General features: G+C 38.1%; 1 protein-coding gene across 8 annotated transcripts; it reads left to right on the forward strand.

Moving 5' to 3' along the window:
* The first annotated feature begins 4 nt into the window (after positions 1 to 4).
* Positions 5 to 17,044, forward strand: LINS1 (lines homolog 1). Of its 8 annotated transcripts, none has more exons than XM_055716406.1 (8): positions 5 to 83; positions 2,891 to 3,067; positions 4,184 to 4,722; positions 4,816 to 4,905; positions 6,147 to 6,288; positions 6,558 to 7,148; positions 10,404 to 10,584; positions 11,717 to 17,044. In XM_055716406.1, exons 3-8 carry the CDS (start codon positions 4,309 to 4,311, stop codon positions 12,612 to 12,614), a joined length of 2,316 nt encoding a protein of 771 aa, XP_055572381.1. In that variant the 5' UTR covers positions 5 to 83; positions 2,891 to 3,067; positions 4,184 to 4,308; the 3' UTR covers positions 12,615 to 17,044. The 8 variants fall into 8 exon arrangements, with proteins under 8 accessions (XP_055572381.1, XP_055572385.1, XP_055572379.1 ...); XM_055716404.1 differs by having other exon boundaries at positions 6 to 83; positions 516 to 3,067; XM_055716408.1 differs by lacking the exon at positions 5 to 83 and adding an exon at positions 135 to 187.
* The last annotated feature ends 8,488 nt before the right edge of the window (positions 17,045 to 25,532 follow it).

Raw genomic sequence — 25,532 nt, forward strand, 5'->3', positions numbered from 1 at the left:
AGGGGAGAGGGGGCGGTTGCGGCCGTTCCGGCGTTTTGACGGAGGAGAGCTGGGCCTTACGGCGCCCTGTCTGCCGGGGGCGGGTGAGTGGCGGCTGTTGCCTAGCAGCGGTTGCCTAGCGGCGAGGCGGGGCGGGGCCCGTGTGCGCGGCGGCTCGGGGTGACTAAGCGGGGCCGCGAGCTTCCAGGTGGGGGGGGGCGAGGGGCGGGGCCGGGCCGGGGGGTGGTCGCACGCCTCGGGGGGAAGGAGCCGGGTCATGGCGGGCGGGCTGGGGGGGCCGGTTTGGCTAGGCGTGTTGAGGGGGCTTGAGGCCGGGTGAAGGAATGCGGGGCCGCGCCGGCTGAGGGGAGCTGAGGGGAGCGGCGGCGCGGGAGGCTGGGGCCGGCGGGAGCGGGCTGCGGAGGCTGCCGGGGCCCTCAGGAGGAGGGGAGCGAGGAGCGGGCCTGCAGGCCGGGAGGGCGGCCGTTTCGGGGCAGTTGTTACACATCCATGCTCTCATCTCCCTTCCCCGGCAGCCCTGGCCTGCCCGCCAGTAACCCGGGGCTGGCGCTTCTGAAGCGCTGGTGTGAGGCACAGTAGGGGCCTGCGAGGCCGGATCGGGCCGCCTCGTCCCCTCTCCGGTGGCTACAGGTGCCTGCGGGAGCGCGGAAGGGGCATCTGGCACGCTTAGGTGTCACGGTTAACGGGGGATGGACAGCTCGCAGCCCAGGTTGTTTGCAACCTCTGGAAGGAAATGACATTATTTTAGAGGCGTTTACAGTGTTTCAGCACTGAGTGGAAGCGTATTCGTTATTGAGAGATGAGCCTACAGAGTCACGGCAGGTACAAGTAGTCTAATGTATGCTTACTTTCTTAAATGATTCAGCCGTTGCATTGTGAGGAGATCGAGAACCTTCAGACTCACACCCAAAAGTCATGGACTGTAGTTTTGTTATGCTTTATCTGATTCATTTTTTAAATGAAAATACGGGTTTTTTTATTGTTTTCTCTCAGTTGCTACTCATGCGGTTAGCATTTAATGACATAGATAACAGGGAAAGACTAAGATGGGGACTAGGTAATAGCTTTCTCTAGTCATGCCTCTTTGCTAATGTCTCTGAATAATTGTGTGTCATCGTAAGCCATTTGTGTTAGTAAAAAAAAACAATATCAACAATGTTAGTCCACTCAAATCAATGCTTTCTACAATTTTGTGCTAATTATCCCACCTTGTAGAAATATACATATTTTATAAGTCTGATTTAGGATATTCTGGAGGCATTTGCAACAGCTTAAATGTGACTTGCTTGGTTTATGATGGTCCCTAAACCTTACAGGCTTCAGGTGCCATCTGAGTTTTCATCTCCAGTTCTTCGTTTCCTTTTCTGTCAGGTCTCCTGTCATTCTGTTTGCAGCTCCACGTGACTTTGATTTTGATTTTAAAGCCTAAGTGGTCATGAAAATAATGTATAACAAAGTATTCATTTGGTTTTCTTTCTGTATAGTGTTCCTTTCTGTCTTCAGTCTTATCTATAAGGATTTTAGAACTGTTTCCTATTGTTTATGCAGGAGTCTGGCACTGTCAGGCATTACCTTAATGGAATTTTAGACTTTAATAAATAAATAATACAAGTGAGGGATGGAGTTTGTCACTTCTTGTGTATGAATGTGATTGCTTTTCATTACGCTTCAGCTTTGAGCTTTTCACTGTGCTGTCTTACTGTGTCTGAAACAACTCTGGTCATTGCCTTGACGTTTCCCCCCTCTGAAGTAAATTTCTTCAAAGTAAGCCCCCTCACATTTAATTTCCTTTTAATGACTTCTATTAATGAACTGTTGACATGTGTGAGTGAGACATATCTTTTATAAGATGTTTTTGTAAAGTGTTCTGCAAATTAATGGTATAATATACATGTATTATGGTAGGATCAGGGAAAGCACCACTAGTATCGTGTGGTGAAGGTAAAATCTCATAGTGGGTGTCCTAGAGGAGTTCTAAATCTCTTCTGCCTTAACAGCCTTGCTGTATTGTATGCATTTGTGCATGAGAGAGCTTTTCATTTACCATGTAGGATGATAATTCAAGTAGATCTTGAACACAGAAGTAAATGTATTGAGATAATTTTACTTTATTAGGTATTCATTGAGGAGGAAATAAAACTCAAAGATAGGAACAATAGCTATATAAAATATTCAGAGTGATTTCTGAAGAAATTTTACAAGGCTTCGGGTCATAAATTTCTACCTCAAATAGAATTCCAGATAGATTTTGCAAATGAAGAAGACGTTTATTGTCTATACAGTATCAGATATATTCTTGACATCTAAAATGTGGAATACGGGAAGGATGGGGGAAGGGTTCCTAGTTCTATCAGGTGACAGGTGTGGAACATACTGTCATGTTTTGTAGTAGTCAGGTCAGCCATTGCTGAATGTGTCTTTAAAAGTACCACACTGGAATGAATTGTAGATCACTCCCCGCAGGCAACTTCTTACTCTCTAATTTTAGATTCTTTTCTGAAGGAAATAATTCCTGATGGTGGAAGAAGTGAGGAGTGTGTGTACCATATCTTGGTGTACCCCTAATCCTTTGTACCTTTGGGAAGCCGTTTTGTCAATGCATACTTCAGTTGCAGTTAAAAAATCAAATTGTAAAAAAGAAGGTGTAATTATCAATGTTTGATAGTGTTTTTAAAAATTGCGAAGATTATAAACTAAAAAAAAGTCTTATATACTGAATTTTGTAGTTTCATTGTTTTCTAATATTCTGCTAAAAAGCAATAATAATTTAAAATACTTGGTCTGATGATAAGTGCAAGTGTAACGGATTCATAGATGGGAAGATCTTTAAAGTTTCTTACCAGTTCAGCTGTTTTCTTACCATACTGAGCAGTTTTCTTCCGTTGTTAAGGAAGAGGAAATGTAACATCTAAATAAAAGCCAACTGTGGACAGATAGCTTCAGGAATCTACCTGGAAGTCTACCTGGATGATTATGCCAGACTTAAAGAAAGGGATCCAAAAAGCATGCAAAAAGAAAATTCCTATAAACAACAAAACTCCCACTACTAACTTCGCAGTACATCAAGGTAATGAGTTTGAGGGGGTTTTTTATTGAAAGAGCTCTGGTTAGATGACATGTTAAAACTGGCTTAAAAACATAAGTATTACAGACTAGAATCGCTATTAATATAGATGAAAAAGAAACCCTGTTCTTAAGTATATCCTTTTTGTTTTCTGGGGAGATACAATACCTGTCTAGCCTTTTACAAAATGGTTAGAAAACTGTGGGTGCTTAGGTGCTCACACTTTAAAGAGAGATTTGAGTTCTATAGCTCTTCTTCTGAAGCTATAGTGAATGTTCCAGTGTTGTGATTAAAAGATACGTTCTATGGACATGGTGATAAAGATGGGGTTTTTTATACCTTTCCTGAATATGGCTAAGTATCTTTATTGGCTCTTAATAGGTTTTATGCTTTGTTTTTTAAGTATTTTTTAATTTTAGACTTTTCAGTCACTGGGCCCTTTGAGACCAGGCCTGTGACATTGCTGATCCTTTGCATTATCTGAAAACCCTTTTGGGTTTCAAGATGTAGGTGCTCAGAATTAGAGTTCTGCATTTGTAGATGCAAAGGAATTCTTTGGTCCTCCTTAGCAAATTAAGAGCCCAGTTGTCCCCTTCTGTATATTCATGCGATTCAGCTTGTAGGCTGTGTGAAGCAGAAGACAAGACTTGTCCTTTGGTTTACATTTTTGGGGGTTTTTTGAGAGGTGCTGCCACGTCCAGCCTTGGCGGAGCAATAAACATTGCCAGTTCAGTTGAAAATTTGCTGTTGAAACTTTGTGCCTGTTTTTGGAGGAATCTGTCCCAAAAGAAATGAGGATTTAGTAGTTTTAGCAGTTTAGAGAAAGACTTTATATTTTTCAGCAGTAGACCCTAGTAACAGTCATTTTTGGTTTTGTTAGTTCCAGCAAATTAATGTTGGTGTCAGCAGAATAATACTGGATCTGTAAACTTCTTCACAGCATACATTTTAATGTCTCATTGGGACAGTTTTGTGCAGCTATCACTCTTGCTGTTTTTAAACAATGAATTTGTATTTTCAAAATAAGTTTAATAATGGTATATTAACTCTAAAAATGTGTGTTGTTCTTTTGTTTCTTTCTAGTTATCTGTTCAGTAATAGCAAAGTATTTATTTCTAGGTAACTTAGAAGAGAAATGCCTAATGGTGCTTCTGTTTCTCTTATTGGATAAAAATAACTTGGAAGCTGATTTGCATTGACCATGAATAATCAGTGAAGACATACAGCATTTTCTGGAATATTGAATGTTCGTAATGAAGATCTGTCTTCTGCAGCAGTTGTATAAGGACGTACTGGCTGGTGTTCCACTAGCAAAGGAAAGCCATCACTATACCTCTTTACTTAATCTGTGTGTGGAGCAGTCACTAGAAGGAGATGAATCGTGTAATCGGATGCATCTGCCATCTACTAATGGTGGTATTAGGATCCATCAGGACACTGATATGTCAGATGCAGTTGTTCCTACAACAGATGATACATCAAATAGCTTTGCAAACATGAGCTCCTCATTCTGTCCACGAGAAGTGATGCTCCTTCAGTTGACCTTGATCAAGATGATGGTTGCTAAAGCAGAGTCCCAGGAAATTGAATTCAATACAAGACAGAAGTACTGTGAAATCTTTGTCCTTCTGAATGAGTCAAAAATTGACTCAAAATTGGTAAGCTTTTATAAACTTCTGAAAACATTTTGGGAAAAGGAGAAAAAAAAAAAAGGAACATGCGTTGGGTACTTTTTCTTTTTACATCTGCAGATTTGTCTGCTCGATAGTTCTGATCAGCTGTTATCTCACATGGCTTCAGAAAGTTTAGCCTCTCTTGTGTATTTCCAGCTGAAGGAAGAGGTGAGTATGGCATAACTTTTTACTTTTTACAGCTTAAAAGAATGGCTTAGTGAATAGAGGTGAGTATGGCATAACTTTTTACAGCTTAAGAGTGGCTTAGTGAGTATGTGCCTTGAAGTTGTTCCATTGAACTCTAGAGCCAAGTTTTTATAGTGTTTATATAGCACAAAAGCAGTCACTGTATGACTACTGTAAAACCTAAAAGTACTTCCAAAGAGGCTCCTTTCATAAGCAGACCCACAGAGCAGCATCAGAACTGCTCCTTTCCTCAGTCTGTTACCTGCATGTCAGCTCTGCTCCAGCTTTCTGAAAGGCACGTCTGCACTCTGCCGATGGTCCCCTCCAAATGCCACACACTTTGGTTGAAGGGTGTTTAGCTCCAGTATCGGGAACAATGTGAAGTTCATACAAGATAATACTATGGGATAGTTCTTCCATCAAGTGTGTCTTCAGGGTTTTTGGGTCGTAAGTGATGGATGGGAAGGAGATGTAGGGAGTATTCTGAGTACTTCAGGTGCGTTAGGAGGGGCATGGAATGTAGAAAGGAAGATCAAGTGTATAACAGAAGTTTATAATGTGAGGAGGAATGTCTTTCTATTTAAAAATCTGGAAATTTTTTGGAACTATTTTAGGGTAAAATGTGTGTAGATGACAAGAAATAATTCTCTTTAAGGTTGCAATACAGCTATTTCAAAAAACCCAGTAATCCAACTACCAATATTTTTACAGTTAGTTGATATCAGTCAGGTGATGCAGCCGGTAAGAATAGGTAATAACATATTGAAAGTTAATCAAAAGCCTTTCTGTATTTTCTTGTTTGAATATTCCCATTACTTGAGAGTTTTTTTACTTGCTGCGTATTTGGTTAATGTGTACTGTAGCTTCCATCTCTGAACATAGAATTCTCTCAGAAATGTTTGTAATGTTTCTGGCAAAGCTGTATGGGAATTATGAATTCAGATGTGGGCTGTCTACAGTGTTATCTGATTTTGGGTCGGTCATATGATGTTAGGAGGTTCTCTGGAAAATACAGGTAATTTCTATTGCATGCATATGTGACTTCATGTTTGTAAATAGAGACCTATGTACTTAAAAGGCACGGGACAGATATATTGTTTCTACCACTGTTTTGTCTATGCCTACATTTGAATCCTTTTAATGTACAACTTAAAGTCATTGTATTATGATTTAATTTGCACAGCAATTGTAAAGCATACTCTTTCCCCAACAAATTTTCATAGAATATGGTCAATGTCACCTGGCTCACCTTTAGTTTGAAGACTCTTTCAGGATTCCCTGTGAATACGCAGCTGGCGGAATGTCTGTGGACTCTTACAGCTATTATCAAGGACATACTGAAAGATGAAGTTTTATCCGGTGCAGGTATGGTAGTGATTTGTTTTATGGTGTTATCGATACGCGAGTGCCCACTAGGGGGGGGAATGTTCCTTGTAATCTCATCTAAAGTAACTTGACTAAAGAACACCTGTTTTCTTTGTTATAAAGAGAGTAACTATAAAGGAAGTACTATTAAAAATGGAGTGGTTTAAACATGCTTAAAAACTGAGAATAGTCGATCACCTTTTTTATGTTTATTTGATAATTTAGCTATGTTACCCTCCAGCTCCGTAACCACCTTCTTCTTGCTGTAGGTATTTTGAAGAAGTTGTTGGCTCCTCTTGATGCTGTGCTTGAAGGATTTTATGACTCCATTCTGTTCCATCATTTTGACAGTCATCACTATACTTCACCTTATTCTAAAGCTGCAAACAATTTGATCAGTTTTATAGATCTGCTTGAAGCACTTTTGGCTTCTAGAATTCAATTAGAACTACTGCTCAGATGCCAGAGAGTGTTGTTTTTGAAAGTTTCTTATGTCCTGAACCTCATCAGCTCATCGGTTCACTACTTAATCAAGAAGAAGTTAATTATGCTCCTTAAAAAATGTGTCCTTTCTGACTCTAGAGAAGATGCTGTAAGTAGATCACTGTTTTTAGAAAACCCATCTTTATGTGAGGATATGCTTGCACTGAGTACTGCTGTTCTGCAGACTGTGAATTTGACTTGGCTTAATCAAGTCCCGCTCCGTGAAAAGGCCAACTACTTTGGAGGCAGTGAAGCTGTTCCTGGAGATGATAACCAAGGTGGTTATGACCAGACTGTTCTTAGAGCCTTAAGTCTGGTTGTGCTTAAAGCACTGGAATTCAAGTTTCAGAACTCTGCTACAGAAGCTGAAATCAAAGGTAATCGTCTTTTTTAGCTTTTTCATTAAGCAGCAAGAGTTTTTAAAGCTTTCAGGTTTTGTAGTCACAGCTCATTAAGACAGTAAATAGAATTCAGCTGAATTAGTGGTGGTGGGAGGGAGGAAAGAGAAGACCCACCCAGGAAACCTGTTATCACTGTGTCCTGCCTAATTAGTTGTCCCTATGCATTTTATCCTATCCTTAGCCCTGCGATGTGGGGGACTTGAAACAGCTGCATTTGGGATTGAAAACTTTTCCTGTTAAGAGCATGTGTTAATATTTGAAATAGTTGAGGCAGCTTGGGAACACAGGCTCTTCTCCAGTTGGAAAAGGAGAGCCCACAGTATGAGCATCTACTCTGTTCAGGGTGGGGAACTAAAAGGAACTGCAGGTGATGCACTCCTGTTTTCAAATGTGGAGGCAGAACTTTAAGTACCATTGTTTTGATTGAAGCTACTAGACATTACTGTCAGACAAATAATGGAATAGGGCAAAACTAGCAGTGGTACAAAAGGTAAAAATAATGAAGCTATAAAGGAAGAGACATTAAAATTATGAGACTTGGCAGAGTATAGTGGTTGTGTTCTTCACCCAGACTTCTAGGTCTAGTCCTTTGAGTTAGTAGGTGTGAAGCATACTTTTCATACCTGCTTACTTGAGTGTGTTTGTTCTACTGAGCAGATCAATTAAGTTGGAGGAAGAGCAGATCTGTCCCTTGTGCTAGGGCTATGCCACAGGGCAGGCAGTGGGATGGCAGGGGAATGCTGTGTAACTTGTGTTCCTGACGGGGGAAGATGCGTTACTGTGTCACGCTGGTAGCTAGTTAGTAGTTGTCTTTGTGCTGCAATGAAGTGGTGGGGTGAGGTTTTTTGCTTGAGACACTCCTGGAATCCCGTCTTCCCAATTGCCTTTTTACCTCTGAGGGGCACGTGATGCACATCTGATGCTAAGCCATGTGAATGTGCAAATGCTATGATCAAAGCAGCTTGCTGTCCCTGGATTACAGGCTTTATGGCAAAAATGGAAAAGCAGTTCTGAAGCAGTGTTTCTAGTCAGATACATGTGAGAATGGGTGTTCCTTATTGTCAGCCAATTGGTGATGTGGCAAAAAGTAACAAATAATTCCTATTTCTTTTTAAACAAGGATGAAATTTTACAGCATTTCAAACATACTGAGGCATTTTAATACAAGTTCTAGATGTGTTATCTTACCTTTTGTATCCCTATGGTATGTAGCAAGCATAAAATAAATTTTTAATTCATCTGACTGTGTAAAAGAGTGATGGACTTCTGTAAGACAGCTTCTGACACTTTTTCCAGATTTTGGAATATGTTGTATTTGTGAATGCCAGTTGCATTCTTAGAGTTTTTAAAATATTTGTAGAGAATATTTTACTCGCCAATCCACCTCCTGAAAAATGTATAGAGACTGAGATTGTCTAAGAACAAGTGAATAGAAAAAAAGTAGATTAAATCTGTTTTAGATGTCTCTATGAAAACTCTTTCTCACAGAAAAATCATCTCCTTTCTTTTCCAGATTCATAACACAAAAATGAGTTCTTTAATTAGATTCAAATAGCCCAACTGTCAAGAGGAATTTCAAGTTGAAAGGAATGGTGCTTCTATTTTAGTGGCATTAAATTAAGTGGTTAAAATAAGCACCAGAATGCTTTAATATGCTAACTTCCCTTCCGGGAAGCTGCTTGATCTTATCATTATTTTTTTTTTTTATTACCATGAATTACAGTGGCTTAACTTTAATTCATTTCAATTTTGAGAGTAATTTCCAGATAGCTTTGATTTATAGGGAAGAATTTCAGCCTGAATAGTAACTATTAATAACAAAGATAATTTGCTTTCCTGTTATTTGCTAAGAGGAAAAGCAAATTTTAAAGTTAAATATTAAGGAAAACCACATAATGATGTGGTAAGTAAAACTGATTCCCACGTTGCAGGAAACTTTTCAAAAGCAGTAATCGCTGTCAGTATAAATGATGCAACTGTGCTCTTCAAGCCATACTATACTTCCAGCAGCATTAGGGTTCTTACTTAAGGAGTACCTTTGGGGTAAAGGTATACCTCGCTATGGTTTTTTTCTGTTTTTTAAACATTGAGCGTGTGCTGTGTTACATGAAAAACTGCTACTTAGCACCATGCTACCTAGTATGCCATTAGTATTGAAGAGGTTTCTTGACTTAGTCTGTCATATGAATACATTTTACGAGTAAGCTGCTGCAGTAAACTGGCATAAAGTTGGAGGTGCTTTTTGTATCCAAGAGTGCCATGTTTAGAGGGAGGGGAAAAATGAAGATCTGCAGGAAAAAAGTTGCTTACATTAATCCTTACAGCAAGGATTCTAGACCATCTCATGAAGGTACCTTTATCCTAAGCCTGTATGTACTTGAAAACTGAAATAATCCATGAGTAATTTCTTTTACTGCAGTTAATTTTTACAGTGAACCACACTGCAGGGGGGTTGCTTCAGTCCTATTGAAACATGACAATTGTATTACTGTTTCATATGGGAAGAACTATCTGAGATGAAATCTCAGCAGAGTGCTCATACAGGATCATTACATCTGTGGTATTGACTTGATTACGATTTACCTTTTTTCAGTTTGTGAGGTACCAGTGAAGCTATGTAATTGGGGAGCTAAAGGAAAGTATAAATCCCAGCTGTGTAGGTGTAGTTACATTTTTGTAGGTTTCCTGATACACCTGGATTTTTGGAGGTATAATCTTTTTCAGTAGTCTGCAAATTTAGGTGTGAGAGGATTCACTCTATTGTACCCTAAACTTTCTAGGTGACCTCTGATTATTCTTTCTTGAACTCCAAGAAAATAAATAATGCTGTTAGATGAATAAATGATGTCCTTAAGTTGCATCTTCCTTGGGGGGGGGCAGGCAGTATCTAATGAGTAAATTAACTTTCCGCAGGTTACTTATGTTAACATTGGCATCTAAACATTGATATATCTAGAGTTTATTAGAGTAGCCATTCACATTGAATTTAGGGTTAGATAACTTAACTGCTTTTGGTTTTCTGCAAAATGTTTCTTTATTTCTTTGATACCAAGAAGCAAGAACTAACCTCTAAAACTTGATGCTGTGTAAATCAGTTGAGCTAAGGAATGATAAATGCATTTATTATCTGTTATGTCTTGTTAATTTAAAAAATAAAAAGTGTATGTTGTTCAGTAACAAAAAATGTATAGCACATTCATGGTTACTTTTTTTTTTTCCCCCCACACACAGGAGACTTCCATAGTTTCATGTCCCAGCTGTTGATATTCTGGAGGAGTCATGTGAAGTCTTCTGCACAGTCTCACCCATTTGTACATCACTGTGAATGGCTCTCCTTGATTTTCATAGAGCAAGATGATGATATGTGGGAAGCTGCTAAAGCTTTATTACTTATTTATTTAAAAATTGATAGGTTAGTGTACAATTTATTTGACAGACCTATGAAGAATTGTAATTTAGTGAGGTTATTGTGGTATATTTAACACTTCCAGTGATTACTTCTGTATAAAGAAAGATAGCTGTAATAATAATAAAAAAACAACCTCAGGACAATGTAATAGTGTATGGTGTAAGAGCAGTTCACTTTGCTGATAATTTGATTACGTTTTTTGGATTGAAATGAGGGAGTTACGCAACAGTTTCCTATTAAATATTTTATCGTATCCTGTAACTCAGAATAATTGACTTCACAATCTAAAACAGTGGTTAGATGCAGAGAAAAGGCAAAACTCTTTTCTTTCAACACTGAGAGTCTGACGTGAACGGGACATATTCTCATCCCTGGATGTGTTCAAAGCCAGGCTCAATGGGGCTTTGAGCAACCTGGTTTGGTGGAAGGTGTCCCTGCCCATGGCAGGGGGTTTGGAATGAGATGGTCTTCAAGGTCCCTTCCAACCCAAACCATCCTACGTTACTATAATTAAACTTCAAGAAATCAGGCACTTTTGGCAAAGTAGCCCTCTGATTGGACCCGTGTTAATTCTAGCTAGTTGATTAAAAACTGTTATTGTTAATGACTGAAATGTGTTCTTCAGCAATTTGTTCTGGACATTCACTGCTTCACTGTTGTTTAAATTACCATATGAGACATTATCCTAATTTATAAAAGGTCCCTCAAGCTTCAAATGTGAAGATACAGCAAGTAGTATCTTAGATACACACAATTCCTAGACACCTAAATAAAAGTAGGGCACTCTTTTCCGATGTGCTTAGCATCCTGAAAGTTAATCTGTGTTCAGGTTTATGAAAGTATTAAAACAACAATTCTCATATTGTAAGTAACTTTGTTTATTCTGTCATGTTTCCTGTGGAAGAGTGCTGTTTAAGAAGGCCTGCTTTATGTGCTTTGGCTTCCTAAACTGCCTGATCTCCTCGCCCCACCTGCCTACCTTCTTCTTCATTCTAATATAAAACCTTCTCGTTCGGTTTTTGTTTTTTGACAAAATCAAAAAAGATATAGAATACCATTTTCTGGACATACCTGGCTTTTTTTCAAAAAAGTAAACTTCAGTTGAATTTAATCCATTTCATGACTTACTTTTCAGATTACGGCACGATGCTGCTGCTAACTTAAGCCAAAAAGAGGAGGAAACCTGGAACTTCCTTATACATGCAAGTGGATGTAATCCTCACTGTATCTTTTTATCTTTTCTGGAAAAAATTGCATTTGATTCCACAGTACTACTAGATTTTTTGATTTCATCAGAAACTTGCTTTCTGGAGTACTTGGTAAGATACTTAAAGCTTCTTAGAAAAGACTGGCATCAGTTTGTAGATGTCTGTAACCATTTTGACAGCAAACACAGAACTGTTCAATCAATTTTTTCTGTCAGGCCACCCCATGAAGAAAAACAAAGCTGTGTGACTGATGAGAGTTTGCAAAATCCTTGTTGTGGACCAGAACCACAGACTCTGCTATCTTTGGCTTCTTCTCACAATTACTTGGTGTTTACAACAGAGCAAAGTGATAATGAAATTGCAGAGTCTAAGCAGTCTAACTCATTGATATGCACTGATAGTACATCTCTGCTGGGTTCTCTTCAAAGTCTTGTTAATTATGACAGCTCAGAAGACTCTGCATTAGAATCAGATGGAAAAGAGTGCTTGGTAAACACAAAGCAGGTGCCTTCAAATAATGAGGGTGAGACAAGGATAAGGGAAACTGGTTGTAGCTACACAGATGATAAATGGAATACACTGGAGCCTGAAGTGTTGCCTCTGAAACAAAAGGATTCTAATACCTCATCCTGTCTGACTTGTATGGCGTCTTCAGATAACATCATTTCCCAAAGAATAATGCTTTACAAATCAACAAAATGTTTGGAAGAACTGCAAAAAGCTATTTCCAAGTTGCAGAGAAGAGATCTTTTCCCGTATAATCCATCTGCATTGTTGAAACTACTTAGCCACATTGAGAAGATCAGTAATAACATGAATCCGTAATAATCCAAAGAAGTGTTCTAGTGATTGATTTTTTTATTTTATTTTTTTTAACTAGCATACTAGGGAATATTTCTTTGAGATTAATGACTTCTAAAGCTCATGCCTGTTGCACCTCTCAGTGTATTTAACCTCGAACAGGATAAGCATGGTTTTGGTTGACACCTTAAAAATCTGCAATTGTATTCAGTGAAACAATGCATTACCTTAGGCTCCTAGACTTATTCATGGTATGTATGTCAGTGTACAGTATATAAGGATTAATTGTTAGGTATTCAAAATTTGATAATAAATTACTAATGTGGAAGCTTATCAACAATACTTAAAAGTATCATCAATTCTACTTACTGTCATTCTATATATGAAGTCATTGCCGGATTGGTAGTGGTTTATGGACGACATTGCAGTGTTAGTGCAACACTTGACTGCTTAGAGGTTGAACTAAATAAAATACTTTAGTTGGAGTTTTAGTACTGTGTCCTGCATTAGTGCTTTCCTCTACGTGGACATTCAGATGTGCTATCACAAACACAATAAGCCATGCCACACTTTTCTTGGCTGCTTAACTGATGCCTAGGATGTAGGTTTTTCAGCTTTTACTGTTTGCCTGACTTAAACAGCAGTGTTATTTCACTGAAAATTTAATTTACTTTTTCATAGTATTTTATGGTCTATTCCTTTTAATTAAAAGGAAAGGGAGATGTGGGACTAGTACATATATTGCCTATTTATATAACATTTTAGTGAAGCATTATATCTAGAATCAAGCTTAGGTAATACAGAAGTGAAATTACAACAGTTCTTCACATCCATTACATATTTTATATTAATACATGTGTTAAATCAGAAACAGATAACTAGAAATTAAGTGTCTGCAGCAAGGTGGATATTTAATTTCTTATACTTAAATGTTTTATTTGATTAACCTAAAAGGTAAGTGTGTAAGACTGCTTGGGGAGAGTTAGTTTAGAACAGGATCCAAACCAGTGTGTGCACTTAGCAGGAAGCCATCTAAAGCTGGTACGCGTAATGTGCAGCTTGTAACGATTGTACAAGGGTTAGGTGATGGGGAAGTACTGATGATGGGGATTGCTGTAAAAATATCAGACCTCATCAGATCTGTGAGAAGCAGTTTTCTTTTTAGGATTCTCTTGATGGTAAGTGCTCTATTCTGAGAACCAAGTAAGCTCTGTCTTCCTTTTAAATAGCTATTTAATGTTAATTAATACAGTTGCTGAGTTAAGACCAACAGTCTCTGGAGGAGGTGACTCTGACCCCCAGATCTCTGTGGCCATCTTCTAGATTAGTCTTGAGCTCTGAACTGGTGAATCAGCACTGTTGGGAGAGGAAGAAAACTAGATGAATCATATGGGATAGTTTAGCTGGAAATTATAGTGCTTTCCAGAGGTGCTTAAATAGTATGAATGCTGAAGCAGGAAGGTTTGAACCTCAATTTTATTCTTTCAGGCTGACAGCTGTAATCACTTGGCAGTTATATAGGAAAGAGTGATCCCCTTCACTGGCATGTAGGGGACCTGAATAATCTGTGTGTTCATTGTGCTTTGGTTTCTTCCCAAGATAACTTTTGTGCTTAGGAGTAGGTAAGAATGTCAATGAATGGAACTTCTACGCATGCTTATAGCTCCTCTAGTCAAAAACTAACCTCCGAGTTGTCCAGGGCAGAAGAATGCCTGGTTTCTCTTTACTGTTTGAACTTCGTTGTGCTCTAGGGGCAGAGTTGCTCATGCCTCTAGGCATGTTCAAAGATACAGCTCCAAACAACTTGAGAACTTTTCAGTTCAAACAAGGGAAGTGCCTTTGGCAAGGCAGTTGAGCAGGAGTTTCTCAAGATCGCCATTTTAAACGTAGGTAGGTACTTGCGTTTCAGTGAAATCCTTTCAGCAATCCTTACTTCTTTTCTAGTCTAGCCTTTTCTGACTGGTTTATTATAACTGAGAAACTTCACTGTTTTCACTGAACATGGTATTGTTCAGCATTTTTTGGTCCATAATTTGCCAGCTGGAACTATCTAAATTGCAGCAGTATTTCTCAGACACTGTTAAGATAAGGAGGGTGGGAAAGGTAGAATGGGGAGATAATTTTGGTTTTGTGAAGTGCTAGTCTTCTTGACTGTCAGTGATTACTACAACTATAAAAACTTCTTTGAAGTAAAAGTTTAGCAATCTTGGTGTGTAGAATTTAGCAAGAAGTGTAGGAGCCCTAATTTTTGATTTTTGAATACAGCAAATCCAATTACAATCCAACTGTATTTAATTCTTACAGGCATGAAGTTGATTGTGTGCCCGGCTGGTTATTAGTAGTGATCATTCCCACATGTTTCACTTCTCAGAAAGCCATTGTTTTAATTCTCAGAATGTTTTAGTGGTAAAAATGGGTAAATGTGGTTTGTATCTGGCAACAAGATACCTTAATGTGTTGATATTTTACCATTTATGAACTGTAGGACCTGAGATAGAGTAAAACTGATAGAAGTCAACTTTTTTTTTTATCGCACACAAAATGAGTGTGAGTGATGAAATGAGTAGCTAGTAGTACTATGGCTGTATTCAAAAAGTCTAGCAAAAAGAAAACACCGTGCAAAAGAATTTGTATTTTAATCCATTGTGTGTATATAAGGTGGGGTGGTTGGGGGTTGTTTGGTTTGGGTTTTTTTATTGGCTTGAATTTTTACTATCTCAAATTTTTAGGCAGAGCTGTTGTTTCATTTGCTAGAGCAAATTAACTCAGCTGCAGAACCTATCACCAATGTTAAATTAGAACTTTGGAAGTAGGTCTGTTATTACTAGGAGGTTGATGTGCCTTAGCTTTGGATATTGATATCTAACAACTTTTCTTGTATTGTTTCAAAGCGAGACACAGAACAAATCAGGTGACCTGTTTGGAGACAGTTTTCTATCTGAGATGTCCACAGTCTCCATTTATGTCTGTGCAGTTGTTTGGAGGAGTTTACCTTCAACATCAATAGAATAAATTATGCTTTAATGAAGTAAGCAGTTACCACTAGAATTTGCTTACAGGATGTGCTTTTTATAAAGAATGTTTTTAAACTTGAGTATTTGTGGAGCTTGATTGCAATTACAGCTGAATCCAGGTGGTTCCATGCTTGTGGTTCTTCAAACTGGATTTTCTACAATATTTTTATGACTGCTTTCCATTCTAGTTTTAAGACTTGTAATGTGAGTTTTAATCCTGTAATACAAGAATAAAAACCAACCTTGAGGATTTTTGTATTTAAAATACTCGTATAAAGCTGGGAATAAGGAGCCTTGGTTGTTCCCTGGTTTATCATTGCAGGATAGGCGTTGTTTGTACTTCTTCCAGTCAATCTGAGATGGTGTCTGAAGTCAGTATCAAGTATTATCACAGCCTCTCACAGTCAGAAGGAGTGAAAATGCTGCGGTCATTATAATTTTACTTCTGTGTGTTTTTCTCTTAGAGTTGTCTAAATGAGTTTGTAAATTATTGTTGTTTTTTGTACAACACTCTTAAGCTACCTGGTTCACTCTGAAATCTTGTTAGAAGCCAATTGTACAAGTCCGAGTGGATGATCGATGATAGACAGACTTTTTTACTATCACTTTCTCAGGCAGGCAAGGACCTGAACTTGGTTGAGAAAAGTCTCAGGGGTTTAAGCTTTTCCAAGTCATTGTCTTTTGAAATGTTGTGCAAATGAGTTTATTGCTGGTAACTGTCAGAGACACTTCAATAGACAGACAAGCTGGCTTGCTGCTGGTTTACATACAGCAAGGAAGGAAGGAATACCATGTATTTTGTAGTAAAAAGCTTGCGTGGAGAATTAAAATATCCTTAGTTATTTCTGGTTCCTACTTGCCTGGGCTGCAAAACATGAATTTTGCAGTCAGCAGTGCCCTTTCAGGGGGAAGATTTGAAAAAATTGTGAAATGTTCAAAAAAGTAGCACACAACCTCAAAAGAAGTTGCACTGCTGAATGTTGGCCTCCTTAAAAGGTTGTAGGGAAGGTTTGTATTACATATCCTGAAACTACGTTTGGAGTTCTAGCTGCTAATTGTAGTTGTCACAGGATCTGCCCCGTCTGATCCTGCTGCTAGTGTTGAAACCTGAAGGATTTTCTGTGGAGCTTCTAAGAGTTTCCAAATGTCCATAGCTACTTTGAAGGAGGTAATAGTTAAGTAGAAAACAACGGATAAGATTTTGGAGCCTGTTTTGCAAAACAGCATGTATTGTTTATGTAAAAGGATTTGTTGTCAAATTTCAAAATCCTGTGTGCTTATTTCTACAGTCATTATGTTCATCTTTTGCTTGCTAGCTTTATCTTCAAATGTAACCTTCTAGAGTTTGTCAGCTCTTAGAGTAATTTTGTTACTACAGACTTATAGCTATTTCATGTAGGGATTTAACTGAAACATAAATAAATGCTTTGTGGAAACCTACCTCCAGTACTTGGCTTCCTTCATAGTATTTATATTCTTCAAGAAAAACTTGTATGAAGTGGTGTTCTCTTTCTGCTGACACCACTGCAGCTGCTGTGAGAATTAGGCAAAAATCCATTATGCTGCAAATATAAAAATCAACCTTTTTTTTTTTTAATTAATTATCTCCTCAAGAGAGAATCTGATACTTGGTCATCATCTGCAGAATACTGGTCCCTCTAAGGAGTGTTTCTTTGCCTAATATAAAAATACTGACTGGTATGATGCCAGTGTTTTCTGTCATTTTCAGTTATGAGCTGATGCACAGTGGGGGATTGCTGGCTGTGAAGCATCAAAAGGATTGCCTTCAAGTTTCACCAAGCGCACTTGTGTTCTTTGTGGGTAGATCAAGATTGATGCTCTAAGAGTGTTCTAGTAACATAATCAAACAACATTTGCAGTGTTGTCTTATGTACGTGTGTTACAAATTGTTGAGGTGTGTTTTCAGACAGTTGTTAAACCAGTGCTTCCAGCTTCAAGGATCAACAAGGCATCTTTTTTTAATCCTGTATCATTTGGACTGTTGGAAATGAATTAAAAAGCTCTAAATGAATTGGATGGACTAATTGTTAAATATCTAGTGTTGGCAGAAGATTTTGTGTTGGTCTCTTGCATCTTAAGGTGGTAATAGCACACAGGAATATTATTTGAGTGAATTAGCAAGTGCTGTATTTGGAATGGAAAGGGTGAACTGTAGACGTCAATCCTTAGATACAGTTGGTTTTGCTAAGATTTTTGTGAGTAGCACACAAGTTTCAACACATTGCTTACTATAAACGTGAGTAACTGAAGTTATTCTTTTTGCTAATTTACCTTTTCAAGCGATGTTAGAACATACTTAGTGAAAGTACCTTATGTAGTTATGCAGTTATATTTGAATTGCCTTAGTGTTATTAGAAAGGTGAATTTTGCAAGTATGCACAAGTTGATGTTAAATCAAGGGAAAAGAAAAATATCTCATCAAGGATAATTTAAAGCCAAACAGACTAGGATTTTATGTAAAGAATGCCGACCAAACTGTAACCGGATAAATTCTTCAGTAAACCACACATACATCTCTGCCTCTGGATATGAGAGCATCCTTAATTGCTGTCCTGGAGGCTTATTGATACACTGTTCAGTATTGAAATGAAATACAGCCAAGAGTTTAACAACTTGAGATAGCATAATTGTAGCATTTACATACCTCAATTGTTAAGTGTGTGTGAAAGAAATTGGTTAGAAAGCAGTCCCCAGGTAATGTCAGTGTCTTTTCCTGGAGCCTTTTTCCTAAGGTGTATTTGAAGCCTATTAATAATCCTGTTCTCTGCATTTTAGTGAAGTGATGGCGTCTTGGGTCAGCAGTAGAATGTATTAGTGTTCCTTCACTTGTCTCCACTGTTTATCCTTCCAGTATTACCACTTCACATCCCATTTTTATTCAGTTGTCATCTTCCTTCTTGTTATTAAGGTCCAGATTCTCAGAGTATTGGGTTTTCTAATTCTTATTAAAATTCACAGGAGCCAGGTTCTGAAACAATGATTTAAAAAGTTACAAGTGTTCTGAAGATTTCAGCCTACGTGTTCAAAATGAGTGTATTCCTGATTTAGTCCTGCAATGGCATTCATGTACAATAAGTATTACCTGATTTTGAACAGAGCAAGCATTAAGGTACCCAGTCTTCAGTTATGACAGATGGCATTATTAGGTAATTAGAATTAATTAGAAATTAAACTGTCCTTACTGAACCTCTCTCCCTGTATCAAGTACAAATCAGGTCATACTTCCTGGTATGGTCAGGTCCATACTTCCTAGGTCTTGAGGAGAAAGCTTTTTGACAGGTTGTAAATGGACTTCTTCACCCTTTTTATTTAGGGGAAGGTTGGTATATTAGAGGACGATAAGAATTCATGTGAAGAAGAGGAGCTTCTCTTTTAAACTACAGATTGCAAGATTATGAGTTATGATATTGATGTCCTTGAACGTGTGACTTGGAATGATTAATTTCAGCTATTTGTTTATTCTTGGGGAGCAGAAAGTATAAGAATACCAAGGGTTTTTACCTTAATCTTGAAGGAACGCCAGATGGCAGGCAGATGGGTTTCACTGGTGGTGAAAGAGAATTCGGACCAAATTAGTGTTATTAGATCCAATTGATTCCTGTCTTTTCTCTGTGTATACATATGACTGAGATTTGATTAACTGTCTGTCATTGAGATAATCAGTTAGCAAAAATGAGTAGGTAATAACAGGCGATATATTTAGAACATTTATCTGTTGGCTTCCTAGATGAATTTTAATATTTTTGTATAAAGGAAAACAAAAGAAACCTATAGGCGCTTTTTTCTTTTTTCTTCTTCCCCCTGCAGTTGCCATCATACACAACACCTCTGAGTCTGCAAGTTTAAGATTTAATAGTCTCAAAGATTTGCCAAGAGGGTTTTCTCTACTGAGAAAGTTAACTAATACTATAATCTTTCTTATGTAACAGTTTTAGAAGATCAGGTGAAAACTCACATCCAATGTGTGGATTCACTGTAATGTAATGTATTTATTTAACTAGCTGGAAAATGGAAGTGAATTTTGTGGGTGGCTTTTTTTTTTTTCTTGTTTTGTTCTGGTTTTTTTTTTACTGGAAACTTACACATAATTTCCAGTGATACATGAAATAATTATTTGGTTTGAATACATGTCTCCATTATCTGGTTATATTTAATTGTCCTCTGATTGAGTAGGTGTTATGTTGCAAGTAAGGAGTAGTGACAGATTTTTTTTATTATTTTTTTTTCTCAGATATAAAGACTAAGATGGTTTTTTTGTTTGGTTTTCTTGCAGCATTCAAATTTAAGATACCTGAAGGATAAATACTATGAAAGTGCAGCAATAATTGAAAGGTCAGTGGGTAGCTTTGATCAAGAGGGTATGGTTAGGTCATTATTTACCATGCAATATCTTTAATCTTGTAATAGTCCTGTGTAGGTGGTGAGTACTACCAAACAACTGCTCCTCAAAAAGTATGTAAAACCATATTTTCCCATTTTATTATTTGTAGCAGCCTTACGTTTGCTCCAGTCACACAAAGGTGTTTTTTGCAGTTTGGTGTAACAGTGAAGAAATCATGGATTGAGGCATAAGAAAGAGGTGTTTCTGCCAATTACCTATTACATTACTGGCACAGTATTAGCCAAGTGATATATGAATCAGCTTGCTCTAGGCTTTCCTAATTGGCAAAGTGTTCCTAAATGTTCTGCTTGTTTCATACTAGTGGTTCAGATGTGGGAAAATATGGAGATAATTTAAAGCAACAGCAAAGCCATAACACTACCTTTCTGAAATAATCCTTCATGTTTAATATTCCTCTGATGCATCAGTTTATTGAATACTGTTCCCAGTTTTATGGAAGGGCTGAAGACTTGCAATAGTTGCAAAATACAATACCTCAAAAAGAAAAAAAGGGGGAAAAAAAGGTATAAGAACAAACCCAAACTTTTCTCTGTGGGGGAAATAAATGAACAGGATCCAAATATTGCCTGGGTCACATCTTTTATCATCATCTCGTGGATTATAATGAAAATTTCAATAAGATCAGAAGGAGTTGTAGAAATTAAGAAATTAAGGCCAGGGATGGGGGAAACTCTCCAGTGTTATTTACATAGGTACCATCTGTGGTTTAGGAAGTTTGAGCCCTGAACTACTGAAGGCTGGGAGGGTATCATCAGTTACTATTTTGTGTTTATTCTATTCTTGTACTCTTCCGTAGCAATCTGCTATTAGCTTCCTTCAGAGACTGTGCTGGGCAAGGTGAAACTTCGGTTCAACGCTGACATGTCTGTTCCCATTTCATGGGTTGCTGTTTGCTGACTGCAAGCAGGAGGAAAGGACTTAATAAGAGGTTCTCTGCTCCTGACTTGTCAGTGAGGTTCTCTCCTTCCTTTCAAACAATATTAAGGTGTCCTGCCCACCAGAATGCTAAGTAATGCCAACACTTCTAAAAGCTGTTACTTATTATTCGAAACTGGTGAGAGCTGCTGAGGAATGACTTTCAGCCTTATTCCTTAGTCACAGAATTAAATTTAAAAAAAAAAAAGTCACATAGGCTTAAGTAAAATGTATATGTTTGTATAGTATCTGTAACCAAACAGTCACTCAGTGTGTATTTCTGTCTACTTCAGGAATTTCAAAAATTCCACTTTATATCTTCTGAGGAACTGGCACACTTTCTGTAAAACATGAATGTAGTTGATTGAGGCTGGTCAATAGGAGCAGGAACCTTTCTCAACTTTATTTGAAAACCCATACTTCATCTGATAATACATCTAAAAATGTCAATGCAAAGTGATGCATTTGGCGTTTCCTTTTCTGTACAATCAGCAGGTGCAGCATCTTCCCGTGTGTGTAGAGCACTGTAAGCTGAGACAAATTCTCATCGTGCAACAAGTTCCCACGTGACTTCAAACATTTCTTCATCTACTATGTTGAAACAAGCACAAGGGAAGGCACGCGGCATTACTACTGCTGAGTTTCACCAGGTAGATACATATGACATCAGGATTGCCTTCAGTCAGAAATCTTGAAGTGCAGCTTTGCTGGGTGGGTCTCTGAAGAATTTGAAAGAGTTCTGTAGATAGGGCGTGTTTACCTTTGTCAAAGTAGTGAGCGTAATGCCTCTTCCCTGCTAATGTGCTTATGTTCTCTTTGACTGCAACATCGTAAAGGTAGGAATTTCTTTTTCTTTCCTTTATTTCTGTTCTGGGGTTTGGGTTTGTTATCCCCCCTGCCGCCCCTACTTCAGATTATGGTCTGAATCATTAGTATGTGCTGCTCTCTAACATTGTGCGTTTCATAAGGGAAGACTAGAATAACTCTTACGATAATCTTTGGATAAAGTGTGGAATAGGTGTTAATGAAATTTTATATGTTGCCACTAAGTATTCCAACCTATTTCCAACTTCCAACTGCTTTTTATTTTCGAGAAAAGTAGTACAGGTTACAGTAGTAGTTTTGCTTCTCTGCTTCTTGTATCATTATTCTGTTAGGTGCTTGTAACAGCACTTCGTTCTGAACTGGAAGGGAGGAAAATTTATTAACAGGAAAAATCATGTTAGCTAATAATGTAAACATGATTGCATTAAAAAACCCTTCGAATTTAAAATGCTTGAAAAAAGCTGGTTCTAGATCTGCTTTGTAAAATCCTAAGAAAAAAATTTTCTGTAAGATTCAGTTTCACAGAGTTTTTTTTTATATAAGACTTACCTGTTGAAGACTCTAGTGCTATAAATAACACATTCAAACAAGCTGCCAGAAAGGGTTCTTTCATAGTAATGCTGTAACAGTCAGGTGGAGGAACTCCATTCATTTTTTCCCTCTTACTTTTTGTAATGTATACCTATTTTTAGCCAGCTTCCTAGCTTGGGTCAGATCTTCAGCTGGGGTGCTGCTGCTGAGGCTGTGCTGGTACACATTTAGCTGAAGATACCTCTCTCACATCTGTCAGGACATGAAAAGGATGCCAAACAGTGGCTGAAATGATGAAATACCAGTTAGGTTCCAGCTCCTCCTCTAGTTGGCTTTGTGGGTGGAGAGTGTCTGGGCAAACTGCAAAGGAGGGGCTAACCAACAGGAGGAGAACTGAGAGCAGTGGAGCGCAACAGACTTGGTTTAATTGCTGGTTCAGGGTGGAGTAGAGCTCATTAAAAAGTCAGTGTACAAGCTTGAGCCACTGTGTGCATGGTAGCTAAAGACTGTCTCAGAAGCTGCAAATAGGACAGTTTTCCAGAGCGCAAATGCACCAGCCCTGTCCCTTTCGCTACCTCCCAAGAGCTAATTTGAAACCTTGAGTCATCTGCTGTGCAGGTGGAGAAGCCAGCAACCTTTTGCTTGTGCACCTTCAAGGCCTCTCTAGTTCCTTCCTATTTTGCTGTCTTCATGCGTCTTGTGGCACTGTTGTACTTCTAATAATGTGCTTATCCTGGCTGCTGCATACTTGTATGCTGCTCTATCCTTCTCTGCCCTTAACCCTTATCGTAAATAAGCGACCAAGAAGACTCACAACTCTGGTAAAATCTCCATTATGTAGCTTAGCATTTTATTTTGGACTTCAGGTTTTCCCAATAGTAATAATTTGAAGAAAAGCGTCATACTTTAAAAGAGTCTTCCTTACATTCTGACAAGCGTTACTAGGAGGTTCTTGAAGCAACTGGTGTTGGCCCTCTAGGTCTGTTCACACTTTTTATGAATTAACATAGTTTGATTAGGGCTTGCTTTTTTTTTTTTTCAAAGAACCATTTTTTTTTACCTCAAAATTATTGCAGATATTTGAGTTATTTCATAGGTCTTTATTCAACTTTATCAACATTATGGGGTTTTACAGCTTAACAGCAGACAGTTTGCACTGTAACTGTACAGTGTGAGAATGGTATTTCACTTTCCTCAGCTCCCTGCGATCAGCCAAAACTATTTTAGCTGCTCAAAAATAATTTACCTTTAAGTAGAGAGAGCATAGTAGCTTTCACCCAGAAAATGAATTATTTCAAACAGGTCTGGTTCTTCGCTGCCTCTCCCCTCCCTGAGAACAGGGGAAAACTATAAAACTCACTTGCTACCTTAATTGAGATTTATTCAAAGTGCTATTTTAGCCTGGTACAATATCGTAACAGAGTTACAAGGTAATGTGATAGAATAGTAAAAGAAGTAAAATACTCTAATTGCCCTATAACTACGCACTTAAACTGTTTATAGTTGAGATTTGTACAAGCTAGGGAGTAAATTTGAAGTTAAAGGTCTCATAGCAATCTTAATTCAGCTTTTTTATGTGTGTGGAGTATTTCAGTGTTTCATCATAAGAGCCTCTTAAGTCCAACAGCTCTTTTATTCTGTGCTGCCACTGGTTATATGTGTAGGCTTGGTAAGATGTCATTCACACTGTGGCTTAGGTTATGTGGAATTTAGCTGGAATCATGTTCTCACAAACAAGATGAGTAAAGACAAGATACAAAGAGATGGCAGCATCAATCCAATGTCCTTCATCCAGTTCTTTCCCCCACAAAACATAGTTTAAATCCTTCATACCAATTGGGCGTGAAACACTGCTTGATTAAATGGAGAAAGCAGTGCCAAGAAGTAGGAACAAGCAATGTCTCCAACTGCAGATACCTGCAACAAACAACTGATGCCTGAATGAATGAGTTTGTGTGCAAGAAAACAGTGGTCAGGGTTGCCCTTACTGCCTTAAGGATTAAAAAAATTTTTAGCATTAAAAATTATCAGCGGAGAAGGTAATCTGGTGTAACATCCTGTGATTTCTCAAACTTGCAAGTTGCGAGTATGTCCAGAAGATGTATAAAGCAGCTGTTATACATTTGGAAGTCTGTATGGCACAGTATCAACTGTCAACACTTGCACGAATACTAACCCATTAACAAGTTAGGGTTTGTACATGTGGGCTTTGGGGGATTTTATTAATCTCACTTTTCTGTAGTATTGGGATATTATATTTTTTTTTAACGGTATCTCTTACCTAGTGCTTCTGCTATCCTCAGTAGGAAAAAGACTGCATAACTTTGTCGCTAAAAGTGTAGGTCCTGTATTTTTTTACCTGTTTCGTGGTGGTGATTGCAGTTTGGATTCTTTAAACGATGTGCTATCTGTTCTTAGCAGAACACAAATCTGCTGCTGAAACTTGTGTGTTAACTGTTGCATGTGTTGCTTAGTCTTAAGCAAAAACAAGAACAAAACCTGGTGGTGGTGGATCTGTTCTTCCTTTAGTCTTTTAAACCACTGTGGTTTAATGTTGATGAACAGCCTGGAACAGCTTTGCTATCTCTCTTGATACCTTGATTCTTCTCAATAGTCATTGCACCAGTTTTACCAGTTCTACCAAATGGTGAGAGAAATGGGAGAATTAACTTATTCTTGCTCTTTGCTGATTTCATTCTTCCCATGTTACACCTCTGAAGTCACACTGAGTAGACAGTCTAATAAGATGCTTAGAGAAATTAAGGCTTCTTTCACTTACATGTTTGTGTTGGTGATCCACTGGATTTTCTAATTTATTCAGTACATAAGGATAGGAAATACTCCTAACACATCCTTCAAACCTGGATATCACCTTCTCTTAGTTCTTATTTTGGAAATGTGATTTTTGCAAGCAAGAGCTTTTGTGCAGAGAGCACAATCAAAGCTTTGGCTCCGTTGTTTTATTCATTCCCCAGACTGCAGCAGCCAGAAATTCCACTTCAAAGCAGCTCCTGAATTTGTTTTTCAAAATGTAGCCACGTAGCTTTTGTCAAACCAAAATTTGGCCTTTTTGGCTTAACAGTATTAAAAATGTGATTTTTATTTTATTTATCTAATGAATCAAGGATTCAAGGAGCAGGGCTTTGAAAGAAACTTCACACTGGTACTTCCCAGCTGTGTAGGGTTACCTTTAATTATAAAGGATGCAGTACCTGAGGTAATCATTCCTGATTT

Source organism: Falco cherrug, chromosome 7 (genome assembly GCF_023634085.1).
Source record: "Falco cherrug isolate bFalChe1 chromosome 7, bFalChe1.pri, whole genome shotgun sequence".
NCBI lineage: Eukaryota > Metazoa > Chordata > Aves > Falconiformes > Falconidae > Falco > Falco cherrug.